We start from the raw sequence: 19,057 nt of genomic DNA on the forward strand, positions 1-19,057 counted from the left end.
TGTGAGCATAAATTCCCCTGCTCAGTCATTCACTTGAGGCAGAAAGGAGACCAATGTCTTCCAGGTTGAGCACTGGCTCCTCCCGCGTGGTTGCTTTTCTCTCTCAGGGGAACCCTCCTTTTCTGTGGCTCGGTTTCTTTCCCTGCTCCTCGGGAGGCAGAGATCTATAGAAAGAACTTTGACACCAGGCAGTCTTAGATTTGCGTCCTAGCCAAGCTGGAGCTATGTGACCTTGGGCAAGTTAAGGAATGTCTCTAGTCTTAATTGAATCTATGTAAAGTGGGGATGTCAAGTCCCACTGTCCTATGACTGCTATGCAGATGCAAGGAACTGATACATGATAAGCACCTAGGATTGTGCGTGGAGCACAGAAGCACTGAACACCTGTCAGCTACAAGACTATAATTTAGGAGGCTTCAGGATCTATGAGGACAAAGCATTTTCAGTAACTCTGGCCTCATGGAATCTTGAAATCCAGTGACCCTTGCTGCTCCCTGCACTGCAGTGACTTACGCCTACAGTTGTCTGAAATCTCTGAGGTCACACATCCTGTGCACTGATCATAATAGCCCATCTCCCCACCCACACTCCCAGCACAGTGGCTCCTCAGCCGCACTGAGAATGTCTGCTCCTCAGATCTTTCCCCACAGCCTGAGCCTCATCCTCATCTCACCTCTTCACCAATGTAGCCCCGACCCACAGCACTCCACCTGAACAACCATCTTCCTAACAAATGCCCTCAGGCTTCCTGCCTGTTTATCCTCCTCCTGTCTCTGCTCCTCTGGCCCCAATCCCAACTTATTTACATAAGTGGAGGCAAACAGGAGTCAGGCAGGAACCCTCAAAGAGAAAATGGGACTCGTAGACAACTCTAAGAGAACTTGTGACTTCTCAGGCAGCATCACTACTCTGTCCAGGCAGAACTGTAAATTCAACGTTGCTATCCCTTACCTCCCATTTGTTCAAGAGAAGTCGGAATTCTAGGTGAAGCAAGTCAGTTTGTAAATATTGGTAACTAATATTAATATAGCAAAAGAAAAAAGTCCCAAATGACCTATATGGGAACTAAATTCATCCTCAAAGCTGCTGTATTTACTTCCTCTGGACTGATACTCAAGCTGGTAATGGCTGTGAGGAAAAGGCACTTGGCTGGAAGGAGCTGTCACCATCCCTAATGCTGGCACCACTCCTGGTGCCCAACGGACCTTCCTTCATCCCCAGGGATCACTTCTTCCAGGATGCTTTCTCCAACTAAGAGCACAGAGATAAATGGCTGAGGCTGTGCACGGAGGGTGTGTGGGTCTGACTGGACACAGATTATGAAGTCTCTACCAGTGAATGGGTGGTAGCGAGTGAGAACAGAGGGACAGGATTCCAGATAGAGGGAAGAACCTAGTTAAGTCACAGAGGCAAGAAAAAAGGTAGTGAATTTAGTTTGGAGCAAATGACACAGCCCATTAAAAGTATATCATGTGTTGAGATGAGATCTGAGGAACAGTGTTGGGGAGCTGGTAGAAGATACACAGTCAGAGGTGGGTGATATGGAGCTCTGCCTGCCACACTGAGAATCAATTTATTTGCAAGCAACAGGAATGTAATGAAACATCAGAAACAAGTGATGTGGCCTTGCAATGGGTGAAAGTGTGAGGAAAAGCCAACACTGTCATATGTTCCATTTTCTTCAATCTTAGACACAGCAGGGATTAATGCTAATGTTTTAGAATGTAAGACACAGTAAAAGTCAAAAGACCAACAGCCTAGAACAGCTAACTCTGCTTTCTCCATGTCGTGAACCCTGACTCATTCTGAGAGACTCAGCTCAAAAGTCAAATCTCATGGTTTTCCAAAGTAGAATCTGCTTCTCTGCTCTATGGGCCTTTCAACTTCCTGTGTACTTCTACTTTCAAAGCATGTAACACTTCACACGTGCTTGCCTCGACATCAGTGACTGTACTCTACTCCTGCCGGGTGGCCCCCTGCCTGGCTGTCACAGGACCAACACTCAGAATCTACGTTCCTTGAACTATCTAAGAATATTATGGGGTTCTGATTCTAGGATTTACCACAGAATGACCTAAATAATTTAGTTAAAAAGTATTTATTTTCCTGTGCTAAGTGTTGATGAGAGAGATATATAAGTTGGGTCCTTGCTCTCCAAGAGTACACAATCTAATGTCTTAGGAGGTGTCATGAGCTTCCTCCAGAACCCATGACCTAGCTACAGAAATAAAAATATTTGATTATATCATAAGAGCCATGAAATTCAACATTTTTCTCTTCTAAACAGAAGCAAAGTCAAGAAAGGATAATTTACAACACACTTGTTTGAGTGATGCAATCAACCACATACTGAGTAAGTCCAAGTGAAACCATTTGTCTCCACTTCCAGAGTTCCAGTTAAGAGTTCAATGTCTCCTGGACAAATGCAACCTTAAGCCCTCTACAAACTGTCAACTACAATGATGAGAAGCCTCATTGCTTAGATCCAATGTAAAGGTACAAATGAAGAATAAAGAATACCCCCTGAAATCTTGGGTTGCTTTTGGTATTTCCCCAAATCAATGTTTTAGATTTTTTATTAGCTGTATAAATAACTTCACAAACTGTTTTTACAGAATTGTCCAGAGGGCTTTTTGTTTGTCTGTGTCATGATGATAATATAGCAAATGATGGGTGCGGGGAATAAGCCCTTTCAAGTTCAATATTATACATGCTATGGATTCTGCTTTCAGCTTTACAGAATCCAGTGAAGTTACTTTGTTTTCAGTCTGAGTCAAAGGGCCATGTATACACTGTCTGCTGTTGTTCCAAGACCCCTCAAACCAAGCTGTAAGCCAGTGAAAGCCTTGCCTGGTTTCAGGACTAAAATAAATACAACTGATGACTAGATACTGGGTCTAATTCACAGTGAAACATTAAAGACATAGGCTCTTGTACAGGAAATGTAGGGCTCCCATATCTGAAGTGAATTATCGACACATCACTCTGTTAGGGAGCCAGTTCATCTCCAATGGGCATGGGCCTTACTTCTAGGAAAGCATATTTTTTTCCAATCTGGGGATTGGTCCAATGAAAACATGGAATTCATACAATTATTTTGCTTTAAAAACATCAGAGTTTAATATAGACTCTGGCTTTTTTAGTCATGACTTGACTAGCTCCTTTTGGCCAAAAATTACTGTGACAGAGGGCAACAGAATAGATGTTCTTTTCCTAGTTGAGAAAGAAGAGCTCTGAATATACTTTTTTTCTGCATGTGTTTAAAAACAGAGAATGCTACCATGATAGCATGTCAAGAGTCAGAAGTGTTCTTAATCTGTGCTGTGCTAATGCATGCTTTACATACTGTATAATTTTATTTATCCCAAAAAGCAGCTGGGGAAATTGTCCAAATTAAAGGAAACCAAAAAATGAATTAAGAGAAATTCATCTACTAACAGATCTTTAAAAAAAAACTATTCAGTGCCATCTTGAGACAGTGTCTTAGAACAGATGCACATGCTAATTAATTACAAGCTCTTGATTTGATAAAGTCCTTTTGAAAATGCAAATTCAGGGACAATTTCCACTGGTTAGCTTGAGCAGTCATGATACAAACAACTTAATTACCTTGCAGAATGTCAAAAGCATACTGGTCTATAACAAGTATTATTTGAAGACCTAAAGGATCTAACATTGTCTGCAAGAAGAAAAAAAAAAAAAAGTGGCCCCTTGAGCCACAAGCATGAATCTGAAAGTTCCAAGCCAGCCTCAGGAAGTTTCCAGCTTTGATACATGTGTCTGACTGGGTTGATGGTCCCTGATCCTTGTGTGATCCTTCCACCCTCTCTCACTCCTCTTACACCTCCTAAAGGCTACACACAGCAAAACTGTACACTGGGTTCTGGAGACAAGAGTTGGCTGAGGAACCCTGGAAGGTCAACCACCCAAGGATGAGTGCTTCAGCAAACTGCAGTAATAGACTCCTGCTACTGCTTCTCAGAGTCCGCTGCTCCAAAGTGGGGAGATGTCAGTGAAAAGTTAAGACTGAGTTTGCAGGCGAGGAACTGGATGATTCAAGATTTGAAACTGTAGCCAAATGATGGTGGTAGCTTGAGGGGATAAAAACCATCATTTGTTCTGTGTTTAGGGGGTCTTTTCAAAAGTTCATGGAAATGTGCATTATGAAAAACCTATGCATAGATGAAAAAATTTTCTTGCACTAAAATAAATGTATCTTTTACTTCCATCTTTCCATGAACTTTTTGAAATACACTTGTTTGTGCTGTTTGAGATCCTTGATTTCTTAGGTGGGATTTTTTTTTTTTTTTGGACAGGCAGAGATAGAGAGACAGAAAGGTCTTCCTTCTGTTGGTTTACCCCTCAAATGGCCGCCACGGCTGGTGCACTGTGCCCATCTGAAGCCAGGAGTCAGGTGCTTCCTCCTGGTCTCCCATGTGGGTACAGGGCCCAGGCACTTGGGCCATCCTCCACAGCACTACCGGTCCATCCTCCACAGCACTCCCGGGCCACAGCAGAGAGCTGGCCTGGAAGAGGGGCAACCGGGACAGAATCCAGTGCCCCTACCGGGACTAGAACCCGGGGTGTTGGCGCCGCAGGTGGAGGATTAGCCTAGTGAGCCAAGGTGCTGGCCTTAGCTTGGATTTAAAGTTGGCATACTATTGGAGAGCATTCTCTTATTGGGTAGAAAGCCAATAGACACATTTTTTTCCTTGAAGACTGATTATTTTCTCTGTGTGTGTGTGTGTGTGTGTGTGCGCGCACACACACATACACACACTACATATGCTATCTTTTTTATTTTTAAAAGTCTAGAACCTTTTTGAAAGTGGCAATGGTTATACTTCTAAGGTGTTGAGCGCCTTCAAGCCTGGGCCATGTTTTATTAATCATTTTCCCCCATACCACATACAATGCTCTCTATCTTCCACGAGGTCCTCAATGAGTATTTAATTATTTGACAGAGCATTTTTCAAATCTGTATGTTGTTTTCAGTGACTGTAGCTGTGTGTTTAGATTAATTTTGATTTAACTCAAGTGCTTCTGAAGGGAAGGGATAACCTGCCAAAGATTCTACTGAGCTGGCCCCTTCAGATGTGGGTCAATTTCAGGCTATAAATTCTGAAACTCCCCTTTCTAAATAGCTACATCTACTCACAAGAAATGGTGTGTGAGCAATCTGCTAACTGTTACTATAATGCAACATAGCAGCAACAAGATGAAATTTCTTGATAGCACAAAGACTAAGGAATAGGAGCTAAGCCCTTCAGATTTTCTAATGAAGCAGCTGAGTATAAACATCGAGATGACACAGTGAAAGTAAAGGAAATTCATGACCTTCTCTCTGGTCATGTGTCTTTTCAAACACAATGGGATTATCTTCATTTCTTTCCTCTTATTTCCCTTTCTGGAACTACAATGTTTGGACTATGATGATGTCATAGGAGATGAGTGGGAAACTGTCTTCCAAGGATTAACAGAAATTTTATATTTTCTTTTTTTTAATTCTGAGAAATAGAAATAAATGGTCCAATCACAAAATTAGGAACAGAGAACCTAAAATTCTTCCAAGAATATAATGGGTGTGTGTACAATTAAATGTGAAAAACAGAAAAAGGCAATACAAGTATGAAGGAGGTAGATAAAGAGAGGGACATGAAGCCAGTCAAAGCGTCAGCACCTCAGGGAAAGCGGTACAGCGATGGATGGGGAGGAACAAGCGAGACTACAGGTCCAGGGTCCGACGAGCTGCTACGAATGAAGGGAAGGAGTTCGTCCAGGTGAGCATGTCAGGCACACGGAACCACACACAGACAGACCTCACCCCCACTTGACACACGCACCAGGCAGGCTGACAGGCAGCCACACTGTATTTGAAAGTAGTTTAACAAGAGTAAAGCCTTATCTTGTGGATTCAGTCTTTGGACAGATATTCCTGCTCCTGCAGCACGGGGAACATATTTATAGATGTCAAAAAAGCTATCAGTGATATTCAACGAGTCACTGACCAAACAGGCACCTATTTGACTGGATTATCATCCAGCTTTCACAGGCCAGCTGGTTCTGATTACCTCAGCATAAATCATTAGGCCAACAGTTGGCTTCATTTTGCATTTTCTAAGTTTTTTTTTTTTTTAAGAAAATGAAAAAAGTAACTATTTCTTTTCTAACTTCTGATGGACTCTCTCACTTCCTGTCCCTAGGCAAACCATGTGTCTCCCTACCATCTTCTAAAATTTTCTACAAACTTTCCCTCCCCTCTCTTTCCCAGGTGTTTCTGGTGCCTTGCAGTTTCCCCTCTGAAGGGACTGGGAAAGTCACAAAATGTATAAGCAGAAGTCACTTCCGAGATCATCCAGCTCTGCCCCTACTCCCCTCCTTTCTCAGGTAGGCAGACAGATGAAGGCTTTCTCAAACGCAAGCAAGAATGGGCCTGGATCCCAGCACTCTCAGCATTTAGCTCATGCTCGCTTCAAACAGCACCATGTGATATGCACAGAAGTATTTTAGCTACTCAATGGTTACTGGCACGTAGGCTTTGGCTTCTGGACAACAATAATAAAGGAAAATCAGGTTTCCTGAGTGGTGGGATTGGAGAGGAGCTCAGTGGTGACAGCCCAAGGCCACCGGAGGACAGTGTGGCTCAGTGGCTCGTGTTCTCCAAGCCAGGCTCTGCTGCTGCTCATTAGGCAAGACCCTTCCAGCTCCACGTGCTTCAACCAAGAAACACAAGAGAGATGAGGCCAGGCTTGTGGCACAGCAGGTAAAGCCACCACCTGCAATGCCAGCATCCCATATGAGCGCCCATTTGTGTGCTGGCTGCTCCACTTCCCATACATCTCTCTGATAATGCACCTGGGAAAGCAGAGGAAGATGGCCCAAGAGCATGGGCCTCTGCTAACCATGTGGCATATATGGAAGAGCCTCCAGCAGATGGAACATTCTATCTCCCCCCACCCCCGACTCTGCATTTCAAATAAACAAATCTTAAAACACACACAGGAGATACAACGACCACCTGGGTTGAGCTCTGTTGACTCAGGTTCATCAACATTTCCAGTGGAATTATTCTTAGAATTTCATTCTATTCAATTTTGGGGGTGAAACAGAAACCATGTGGTTAATATTTTAGCTAACAGACAACCTAAATCTCATTACCCTAGAGCTAAGATGAAAAAAAAAAAGTAAAATGATATTTTAAATTGTGATTTAAAAATAAAATAGGATCTCTGCTATAACCTCTCAGAAGACACGAGACAGAAATGTTCCAGAGAAGGGTTCTGGAAGACGATCAGGCCCTTTGGTCAGAGGCAGAAGCCAGGACGGAGCTCGGGAACCTGGCTCTCTGAAGTCTGTACCACCCAGGAGAATCCCTATTTTAAGTTTATGAACATTATAAACAATGATGTAATTCATTTCTACCTCAAAATAACTCGCTTGGATTTTTCTCAATAACTTTTATGAAAGGCATATTTATAGACAGAAATTGATAACAGAATGTTTTAGGAAAAAAACTGGGGACATATCTCAAGAAGTAAGTTTAGAATGGGTGACTGTCAGTAATAAAGTTCATTCATGTTCTTAATAAAAAAAACAAGTGACATAACACATCAAAAGGCATAGGGTATTAATAAGCCCCACCTGACTTACAGTAAAAGTGAGTGAAGGAGAGAAGTCACTGTCAGATTTCAACTCACTGATGTCTACTTTGTAACCCTGTATGTGGCAAAAACCTACTGAGGCAGAGTGAGGACTATAAAATTAGCTCATCCATTGATGAGAGCCAGGCCAGTGAGGACTAGAGAGGGGGAGGCGAGCCTGGGGCTGTGTTCTTGAGAAACAGCCCATCTGGCATGAAGTGTGGGCTCCCTGACACAGGAGAACACAGGTTCCCGGCTGTACATCCCAGGTGGGATCTACCTTCCAAAGCGCACCTAGTGTATCCTGTCTCAGACAAGATCAACCAGCACAGGGGATGTGTGTTCAGGTTCTGCTTTTCTTTGAAAAACTGACCTGGTATCATCAGGCAGATCTTGTGGGGTCCCCAAATAGCATTTCCTGTTGTGTGATCACAGAAAGCTTCGGTTAACTAGATAGTCATAGCATTCCTTAAGGAGAGAGTTAGAAAAACATGATGCTCAGTTATATGTGGCTGGAGCCGAGGTGGTGCTAAGAGGCTCTTCAGTCATGTGTCTACTCCCAGGGAGCCACCACCTGGAGGGGAAGCAGGAAGCAGAGGGCAGCTGTGAAGGGACAGGGGTTAACTACAGGGTTGCCTGGCTACTACCCGAGGACCTGGGAACGCGGGCCAAAGGGACGTTAGTGTTTGAAATGGGTCTCAGAGCTGTGGGACTGCAGCAACTGCCTGCAACTGGAAACGAAACCTAAAGAACACTTCCTTTTGTAAAACGTATATTATGGTGCATAGAAATGGCCACGTATTCTCCACAGCTTCTCCCATTAAGAGGTGGCGCCTACTTCCACACCCTTTGAATAGGGGCTCAAACTGTGACTTGAGGGATGGGTGACTTCCAAGCCTACAGACTCCGTCCTTTGGTTTCTCACTTGCACCAACCAAGGAGTGCAGGATGAACATCTTTATGGGGAGAGAGGTGCTTCCAGCCACCCTGCTTGAGTGACCAGATATGGGAGTGAAACCAAGTCCCAGTGACTGCCAGCTGACCATGGAAGAACTGCCCAGTCAACACACAGAATCCTGAGAAAGGATAGATCTTTATTGTTTGCAGCTATTTTGGGGGGGTAGCTTATTACCCAGCAGTGAATAAATGAAACATGTATTTTGCTAATGCATGATGTATGCTGATTTAAATAATTACACTGGTGAGATATAAACTCATATTCACTAACATATTTCCTTGTCTTAAAAAGAAAACCTTATCAGACATACTGCAGTGAAAAAAGCACCTGCTTTGAAGATTTGAACCTGCTGTGTCCCTTGCACCAAAGAACATTTGTGAGTTTGCACAAGGAGCTTTTTCTCTCAACCTCTATAACTCTATAAATTCCTCATGTGGATAGAGTAATGATTAAAAAAAAAAAACCAAAAAAACTAAAGTACAAATGTTTTATCAAGAGCAAGCACATTACACACGGAATCTGCGACTGATTGCTACCCACAGACGACTTCAAGACTCAGTTGTTTTTCTGGCATTTGTACCTGCACATACATGAGGACAGGCAGAAAGGGACTTCCAAAGACCACAGGGGACCTGAGTTCCACCAAAGTCCCACTTCCTGTCACTGTGTAGTGTTTAGGCCCACAGCCACTAATTCTCATTCCCTTCTCTTTCTTTCCTGAAAGGTGTGATGAGCTGCCAATAGAAGAGGAAGGATGAAAAGACACAGGAGGATGCCTAGTAATCTACACCAAGATCAGGGAAGGGAGGATTAGAATGGCTGAAAGTTAATTCTATCACACATCGAGATGATGCCTAGACAGAACAGACACAAGAGCTCAAAATGAAGAAAGGGCCATTAAGAAAAAGCAGAGATGCTGCAAGCAAAGAGGAAAAGCTGTAATCAGGGAGGCCAGTGCTAGATGGAAAATGCAGCGGCAGTGGAGAGAGCCACACAGGTTAAGGAATCCGGAGAGCAGTGTCTGCCATGCAGAGGAACTCAGTGCAGGTCTGATGAGTGAATACAAGAATGAACTACATACAAACCTGCACAGCTCTAGACAAAAATCCCTGATAGAACAAAAACTCACACCAAAATAAGGCAGTTTAGGGGCCTGAATGGGTGAAACCAACTCACTGGGGATGGAAATTCCATTTTTTTTTTTTATTTGAAAGGCAGAGGTACACAGACAGAGGAAGAAGCAGAGAGAGAGAGAGAGGGATCGTCCATCTGCTGGTTCGTTGCCCAGACGGCTGCAATGGTCAGGGATAAAGCAGGCCAAAGCCAGGAGCTTCATCTGGGTCTCCCACATGCGTGGCAGAGGCCCAAACACTTAGCCATGTTCCGCTGCTTTTCCCAGGCTATTAGCAGGGAGCTGGATTGGAAGTGGGGCAGCCTGGAATCCAAAAAGTGCCCATACAGAATGCTGGCTTCCCGGCTGAGCTTTACCCACCGTGCTACAACGCAGGCCCCAGCAATTCCACTTAAATGAGAATGAGAAAGAGTGCAAGTTATTAAGCTCAGGGAGGGTAGTGAACAAATTCCTTTTCTAATTTGTGGAAGTACAGTAAATATTACAAAAAAAAAAAAAGGTTGCTACTTTCGTCAATGGTAAATTTCTACAGATAAAGTTTCAGCTATTTTACCTAACTGGGTCCTATCTGTGAAGGGCTTTCCACACTGAATCCACCATGCAATCAACTTTACTCTGGATTGGCTCTCAGTTATTAATAAATATGCTCCTTAAGGTCAAGTAATTATAAGATCTATCTATTCTATAATGTTCTTTCTGATTTATATATTTTATTTATTTGAAAGGCAGAACGACAAAGGGAGGGAGAAAAAGAGATCTCCCATCCATGGAATCACTCCCCAAATGACACTGATGGCTAGAGGTGGGTCAGGTTGAAGCCAGAAGCCCAGAACTTCATCGTGGACTCCCATGTGAGTGGCAGAGGCTCAAGTACTTTGCTTTGTCAGGAATATTAGCGGAGAGCTGGATCAGAAGCGGAAGAGCCAGGACTTGAAATGGCACTCCATTCAGTGGAGGATGGCCCAGGTGCTTGGGCCCTGCACCCCATGGGAGACCAGGAGAAGCACATGGCTCCTGGCTTCGGATCAGCGCGATGCGCTGGCCGCAGCATGGCGGCCATTGGAGGGTGAACCAACGGCAAAAGGAAGACCTTTCTCTCTGTCTCTCTCTCACTGTCCACTCTGCCTGTAAAAAAATAAAAAAAAAAAAAAAAGAAAGAAAGAAAGAAAGAAATGGCACTCCAATATGTAATGCTGGCATTGCAAGCAGTGGCTTAACCTCCTGTGCCACAATTCTGGCCCAAAAGATCATACACTTAAGAAAGAAAGTCTGCAGTACCAGACACACAAGAATAAAGTTATACATTTTTTCCTCTTAAAAATATTACCACTCTTACCACATATTAAGCTTTCTTCTTTTAATTTCCATTTTTAGAGGACTGCTTGGTATTTTATTCTCCTATGAAAGTATGACCTGTAATCCTCTTTAACACATTGGAACCCACTTAATATGCTAAAGTAGCCTAGGCGTATTCTGCATTTACCGACTCATTTGGTTTTAGTGCTACACAGAGGGAAAGAAAAAGAAGATGTAATTCCTGACCTCTAGAAATATCTTTTTATTGGTGAGACACGACTATATGCATGAAACAGGAAACTGCCTGTAAGGATATGACTCACGGAGAGCATGGGAAAGGCAATGTTGAGTTCCTAGGGGGTGGGATAGGTGCACAGACTTCACAGATACACTGGAGCTTCATTGGAGTCTTGCAGGATGAACACTATGAGCCAAGGTAGAATGGAGAGATCCAGACATCCCACACTGTGAGAGGTGTATGCAGTGCTTGGAATGGAGGATTCTACAGTGTGAGGAGCACTGGGCCACAAAGAAGGGGATTGGCAGAAAAGTGCAAGGGTTTTAAAGGGAGACAAGGAGTAGGATCAGCACTGAACAGCAAGAAGGTACAAGAAACTCAAAATACTCATTCTTGTTCTCTTCCCTAACATATCAATCATCCTGGCTAAGAGGGTGCCTCTCTGTTCTTTCCTTGCTTCCTTCATTCATCAAAACAAACAGGATGACATATTACAAAATACTAGTTATAAGAGGCTGCAAATACTCCCTTTCCTTGAAAATCACACAAAATAGGAGACAAAAAAAGATAAATGATTTCAGTGTATTATGAAAAGTGCCTTGATGGCCGGCGCCGTGGCTCACTAGGCTAATCCTCAGCCTGCGGCCTGGCACTCCGGGTTCTAGTCCTGGTTGGGGCACCGGTTCTGTCCCGGTTGCTCCTCTTCCAGTCCAGCTCTCTGCTGTGGCCCGGGAATGCAGTGGAGGATGGCACACATCCTTGGGCCCTGCACCCGCATGGGAGACCAGGAGGAAGCACCTGTCTCCTGGCTTCAGATCGGCGCAGTGTGCCGGCCATGGCAGCCATTTGTGGGGTGAAACAATGGAAGGAAGACCTTTCTCTCTAATTCTGCCTGTCAAAAAACAAACAAACAAACAAATAAAAAACCAAAAAACAAAAAACTAAAAGTGCCCTGATAAAAAGATATAGGGGAATTACAACGGAGCAGACACACACAGGTTAGGGGCTAAAGATGGAAAACACTTCCAAGAGAAGGAACTGTGGTCCTGAGTGAGGGGCAGACCCGGTGCAGGTGGGTGGGATGGGGAAGGAGAAGGCAGTCTGGGGAGAGGCAACTGCCAGCTGCAGAGCCCGGGAGAGCTGGAGAGGGGGCCTGGCGCAGGGGAACAAAGGCTGCGTGCGGAGAAGGGGCACAGCATGCATATGGGTCACTGATTATCAAAAATACAGGAAACCAAAGAGCTGTGAGAGCTTCCCCCGGTTCTGCAAATCATTTACAGTGGGATTTACAGTGGGATTTCGAACGACTTCCTTCTCGGTGTTCTCAGTGTCATCGTTACAGGCACACTCAACTCTTCACTTCGAAATGCCCATGTCCAAATTAGGTCAACGCAGGCAGAAACATCTTAAGGTTTATGTTTACTGTACTTGCAGAAGCTTGGGAATAAAAGCGAAAGCATCTCGTTCCACCCCCTCTCCAAGGAAACATTGCTTCTAAGCACTCCTGGCAGGTGGCCACCCAGACAGGGAAAGATCTGCCTAGCGCCAGGGAGCTCAGTCTGCTTCAGGAAATGGTCCGATTCGGTTCTGAACATCACTAGCTGCAAGGAAGCTTTTTTCTTAAACTGAGATGAAATATGTCTTCCTGGGACTTCTACCCATTCTGACCCCCTAGAGGGACTGAAAAAATAGCCTACTGGGCCTCCCACACATGCAGATGGCGCAGACTGTATTTATAATCGTGCAGACAGAACTGTCCCTTTTCCTCACTAAAGGATTTCTGGGTGAACAACTGGCTCACAGTTTTGATTAATTAGGTTCTCCAAAACAATGTGCCACCTTTCTTTTCATGCAGACCTGGAAGGGACATCTGTTACTGTTACTAATGCGCCATTTTCCCCCATTACTGATTAGTAATACCTTATGTTTGCACCATACTTCACTCCTTTCCAAGCATCTCCACATAAATTATCGCATTCTAATGTCATAAGAAGGTTGCCGCACCTTCTTCCATCAGTATTATTTTAACAAAAATCTTCGTTATTTGCTTTATGATAGAGGGTAAAGCATATGCCTGAGAGAACTCTAGGTTGCTAATAGGCCAAAGACTAGGAGACAACAAAGGTCTAGCATATTTTAGGAGAATACAGAAGAAAAAAGTAATTAAAAGAAGAAACTCTGGGAGCCAATGCTGTGGCGTAGTGGATAAGCTGCCGCCTGCAGTGCCAGCATCCTATATGGGCGCCGGTTCCAGTCCCAGATGCTCCACTTCCGATCCAGCTCCCTGTGAGGGCCTGGGAAAGCTGTAGAAAATGGCCCAAGTTCTTGGGCCCCTGCACCCATGTGGGAAATCCTGAAGAAGCTCCTGGGCATTGTGACTATCTGGGACTGAACCAGCAGATGAAAGATCTCTGTCTCTCTCTCGCTCTCTCTCTGCCTTTCAAATAAATATTAAAAAAAAAAAAAAAAACAACCCTCTGAATGTTTATTCTGGTTACGGGCAAAAAATTGATACTTACTTTAACTATGGACCACAAATATTCCTGTCTTATCACATCATTTGTATAATCACAATTATTCACATGACAAACCCAGAGCTATGTGCCTAGCAATGGGACCCAGGGAGAAGAGAATAGAAATGGAATTAAATGAGGTATGATTTTAACTCTTGGTATCAAATGTAGAACAAGAATTGAAACAATTATAATTTTACCCCAGAGATGACTTAGTGGTCAGTGAAAGATGGAGAGGAAGTGACAGCAAAGAGGTGGGAAAGCAGACTGGGACCCACATTTCCAAGTACAGTTTTCGTTTTCCCCAAAGCTAAGTGCCGAGGGCAAGCTCTATGTTGGTGCTTTGTAGAATGTGAAGGACAGCACCTTGAGAGCCAGTGTTCTGAAAAAAGTCTGCTTCTATAGGCCTAAGCCGACGTCTTGCACCTATGATTAAAATGACAGCAGCCTTTTCCACCCATCAAGCCAAAGAAAGATGTGTTTGCAACTCCAGAAAGCACTATAAGAACTGAAGAATCCTCTCGGCCTGGGGAGATGTGATTCCAAATTGAAAAGGGCTCCTGGGGAGGAATTCTGTGAAGCATGCAATGTTTCACTGCACTGGACACAACGCTAATGCACCTGCAGAATTCTCTGCAGTGGATCAAATGACTCGGCTACTCTTGAGAGACCTCGCTGCATATTTGCTTGTATTGTCCCTAGCCCTCCAAAGTGCACAAGCACCCCTACAACAAGAATCTATAAGGATTAACAATTTAACCTGACGACACCTGGCTTTGATCCGAGGAAGGATATATGTAAATACCAAGTAATGGTAACAGTTCAGTGATTTCTCCAGAGAAACAGGAAAGTGTTAGGTTTCCCGTGGGAAAAACAAACTGAATTTTTTGAAACTGTACCTTAACACACAAGACAAGAGAACACTTAAGAAACCAATGGCAAACCAACCTTGTTGGCAGAGTACAGCAGCCATCCGCTGTGAGTCTGACTTGAGTTTCATAGCTATCCAGGGGGCACACGGCCTGCTGAACAGAGGGGCATTCCACAGTGCTGCAGTCCACGCTGAAAACTGAAAGAAGCAAACAGAGAGGCACCACTTACTATTAAATTTACTTGCAGTTTCAGTCTCTGCATGCAACACGGGCTCTTGACAAACTTCCAAAGTTTCCTGGCTTCTCACAAACCTACTCCTAGTGCTGGCAATGCTACATATGTCCCACATTCTCTGTGAAAAGGCATAGGTAGGGACAAGACATATAGGAGTTGAGATGAAGATACATATGGGGAGGCAGTGGTGGGGGAGAGTTAACCAAATGTTGGTTACTAGCACGGTGACAGTCAGCCAGAGGTATTTCCGATAGAACAGCTCAAGAGATAAACAAGGGACTGTTTTTGCTTAAAGCATTTATCTATTAAAGTTAACAAAAACAAAAAACCAAGAACAACTAACCATGGGGTTAGAAACTTGCAAAGAAGAAACCATGACATCCTAGACGTGTTCACAGACCACATTAGAAATGCTGCCACAAGAGCAAGGATGTTAGAAATAATATGAAGCAAGAAACAGCTGGGACACGACAACAAATCAAATGTTGGCAAAGAAGGTGAGTCAACAGTCAAAGATGACTTAGCACATGCTACAAAGTCAAGGGGATGGATGGCGGGGATTGGCAAGGAGAAAGATGGGGGCTGAGTGCTTCGTTATGAAACTGCGGGCACGGTGATGCAATATTTATCTAAAGTTAACTTTGTTTTATGTATGACGATTGTTTTTAAATGTAATACTTTAAAGTAATAGACCTACAAATGAGGGCTCTGGTATTCACTGGGGGAATGAAGCAAGTAGCCACAGTACCAAAAAAAATTTTTTTAGCCCCATCTCCCCCATGAAACGTATATTGAGGGAAAAAAAAATGAAGAAAGAGAAAAACACACACCCCTGAAGGTGCTCATGTACCAGTGGGTGATCCCTCTGAGTCTCTGACTAGAAAGATAGACGTTAGGCTGCAATTAGCCCCAGCTGGCAGACAGGCAACATACTGATGAGAATGCTCATCTGTGCATGAAAGGAGAAGCCAAGGGTAGTTGACGCGAGACTTGCTACCCTCTGGTGCAGAGGAGCTGGGCTGCTGAGACAGAGCTCGCGCGTACCTGGTTTGCACTCATAGAGGTCACAGCACTCTCCCGGCTTCCCTGAGGCTTTGGACACTAGTATGTTCAGGTATCTCGGCTGGCAGACTTTGCGCAGACAGCCCGCAGGATTGCACACGCAGCGGCTGGGCAAGGGACAGCACTTCCCGGGAGGAGCATAACCCTCGATCAGAATGGAATCTTCAGGACAACGTGGAGAGAACTGGACTTCGCAGCGGGCCTTGGAGCAATCTGGCTTCTCTTCTAAATGGGAGAGAAAGAATTTAGCTCATGCCCAGGGCAGTATGGGGCACTTTCGTCAGAGGCACAGACAGCCCTGATGATCTGCTTACTAACCAAGGAAGAAAGCACTGAAAGGAATCAGGTGAACAGCCTCAATCTTTGTTTAGCCAACCACGGAGGTCTTTCCCAAGATGTGCCCATTACAACAAAATATGAGCCCGGAGTTCTTTTCTTCTCTATCTTCCACTCACTTGTGTTGAACAATCAATGTCTAGCGCAATGACCAAAACGAAGAAAGCCAGGGAGAAGATGCATCCACAGTACCAAAGATTTGAAAACCGGACTCACTGACTGACAAAAAGATCTTTGAATTCAAAAGGGCTCTAAGAGCTGTTCTTTGAAAACAATACATATTTAAACACCAAACCAGACTCACAAATAAATCCAGGCCACTTCAGGGACTGGAGAAAATGTGCATAGTAATCAGCATGGAAGAGCTCTCCTCCAAAGTCCAAGTTTCAGGGAGATGAACTCATTAAGATTATGTGAAGCTATGATGTGGCAGCTTCGCCAGATGGATAATGAGCCAAATTCCTATGTGGTTTCCCTAAACAACAGTTGGTGTATTCCTATGTCTAGCAGAAATCCTTCAAATGTACCACATTCCCCTTCCTCTAATGTTACCTGTTGACCTCAGTTTTAAAGATGGGAAAAATGAAATCAAGGTTGGCGTTACCCAAGCCTTAGCTTCTGGAGCCCCAGGACGTGGCTTGCTTCCTTGGTTTAAGCTTTTAAGAAACCTTCACCAAAATAGGGTCCTTGAAGAAAAGATAGAAATAAAGCGAAGGATATCATGGCTCTTGGGTGGTGGTGATAGTGTGGAGTTCAGAAAACACCTGGTGAAAGTGATGACATGCATAGTACTGGGGTACCTTTCCAAAATCCAAAGACGGGATCAGAGTTGGCTTAGACCCATGAGGCCACCTGGCGGAGGTGCCTCATTTTATAGACAAAGAACCTGAGGCTGAAGACTCAAGTGGCCTGCCTTATGACAGTTATGAAATTAAAGTAACAATGTGGGTCTCCTTGCTGCCAGTCCACTCACTCTTAACAGCACTAATGTGTGTCTCTCTCCAAAACCAAGGCTGTTTCTCCAGCTATTTTCTAACTTAATTGTTGTGCCTTTCATTCTACTGGTCATTTTCTCTGCCTAACTACTATACTCCTTGTCTCGTTCAACATCATACAGGAGATCCTTCATACTCACAGTCTTAGTAAGTTCACTTGGAAGTATTTATTGAGCACTTGGGATATACATCAGTGAAAAGAACACACACAAGTCTCTGCCCTCATATGCTTACAAGGCAGTGGAGGGTGGCAAAATAAACAAGAAATAAATATTGTAAATAAGTTATGTAGTAGTAAAGAGTAAAACAAGAGAGTCAAATACAAGGGAACTGGAGTACCCAAAAGTCAGGCATGGGGAGGAGCAGTTAGCCTTTGGTCAGCATTAAGACTGAGAAGCTGATGTCTGAATACAAGAAGACACCCCTGCGGCTGCGGGAACACTGGCCCGTGGCTGGGCCTCCTCGAGCAGGAAGGAGATTGGCATGGCTGGGGCGCAGGTGAGTGACAGGAGACCAGAAGGGCTACAGGGGACCTGATCTGATAGGGCCCGTAGGCCACTTTGAAGACTGCAGCTTCCACTCAGATAAATCAGAGCTTTGATTGCGTAGGAGGATGCAGAGTAATTCAGAAGAATAAGTCCCCTCTGGGGACAGTAGGGTGTCGGGATCCTGGAGCGGCACAGAATATCTAGAGAGAGAGGAGCCATGGGAGAACACGGGAAAGGCATCTGGAGAGAAAGAAAAGGGAGGAAGACAGACACAAGCATTATTCTCCACAACTGCGGCGCGGGTGTGCTGACGGGATGAGAGGAGGTGGTTCAACTCTTAATATTCTGTGACCCTGCAATTGGCCTCTTGTGATCCTGCCACTTCTCTGCATCTGGGCCCTCATGGGGCTACACTCTGCTGCAGGCCTCTGGCCTCCCCCCTGGTAATTAACATGCTAATATGCAATCAGCAGCTAAAAGCAGAGTGGAAAGTAAAACGCCTCTGTCCTAAGCGCAGAGGTCGCTAACTACAAGGTGAGGTATTACCTGCTCCACTTTGCATGTGATGAAACTCAAGTTCAGATAAGTCAGGTTACTTGCCCAAGACCCCACAGCTAATAAATGGTGATGTAATGGTTTGAATCTTGGTCTATCTGGCTCTGACTACACCTCTCTGCAGCAACATGCCTTGTGTCTCAGGAATCACCAGTGTGCTTTGTATTCAACCTTGCTCTTGCCCCACTTTCATCATACTTTATTTTTTGGGGTTCAACTTCTTTCCTGATCAGAGCTGTAATTTCTGTGAATACTATCCAGTTTGGCTGGGTCCCTGTTTCTTCTAATCCAGCTCTACCTCACTGCAAGAGTACGTGAAGCTACACAGGTTATACTCTACATAGGCCTGTGCCAAAGAGTAGTTACCCCAGGGTGAGAGGAGCCAACTATCCCACCTTCATCCTTACAATCTCAAGGGAGAGAACCTGATCAGGCAGTAAGGAACTCTGGTCTCAGATCACCAGCAGCGCAGGGTGCACTAAACCAAAGAGCACGGAACAGAAGATGAATCTTAACTGAGTTGGATTTGTAAAGTACATTCTGCTGTTTATTGGCAAACACAAACATACTGTTTTATAGTGAAGAAAAACTCGGCAACTTTAATTGCCAATAGCACTCAAATCCAACTCTTGTTAATTTGCCATAATTAACTTACTCTGTTTCACCTTCTATCATATTCTACAAAATATTGGGCATGCATAATCAGACTTCTCAAACATATGCTTCAAATTAAACAT

General features: G+C 44.2%; 1 protein-coding gene across 7 annotated transcripts in view; it reads right to left on the reverse strand.

Moving 5' to 3' along the window:
* CRIM1 (cysteine rich transmembrane BMP regulator 1) overlaps positions 1 to 19,057 on the reverse strand; it is a 208,363-nt gene that overhangs the window by 100,084 nt on the left and 89,222 nt on the right. For 6 of the 7 annotated variants that reach the window (XM_051842985.2, XM_051842986.2, XM_070069255.1 and 3 more), the window contains 2 exons: positions 15,929 to 16,171; positions 14,726 to 14,846 (listed from right to left, as the gene is read on the reverse strand). In XM_051842985.2, the coding sequence (XP_051698945.2) occupies positions 14,726 to 14,846; positions 15,929 to 16,171 (364 nt within the window). The remainder of the gene's footprint in view (positions 1 to 14,725; positions 14,847 to 15,928; positions 16,172 to 19,057) is intronic. The other variant, XM_051842989.2, reaches the window with a different exon arrangement.

This window comes from Oryctolagus cuniculus, chromosome 2 (assembly GCF_964237555.1).
Source record: "Oryctolagus cuniculus chromosome 2, mOryCun1.1, whole genome shotgun sequence".
In the NCBI taxonomy this organism is placed as follows: domain Eukaryota; kingdom Metazoa; phylum Chordata; class Mammalia; order Lagomorpha; family Leporidae; genus Oryctolagus; species Oryctolagus cuniculus.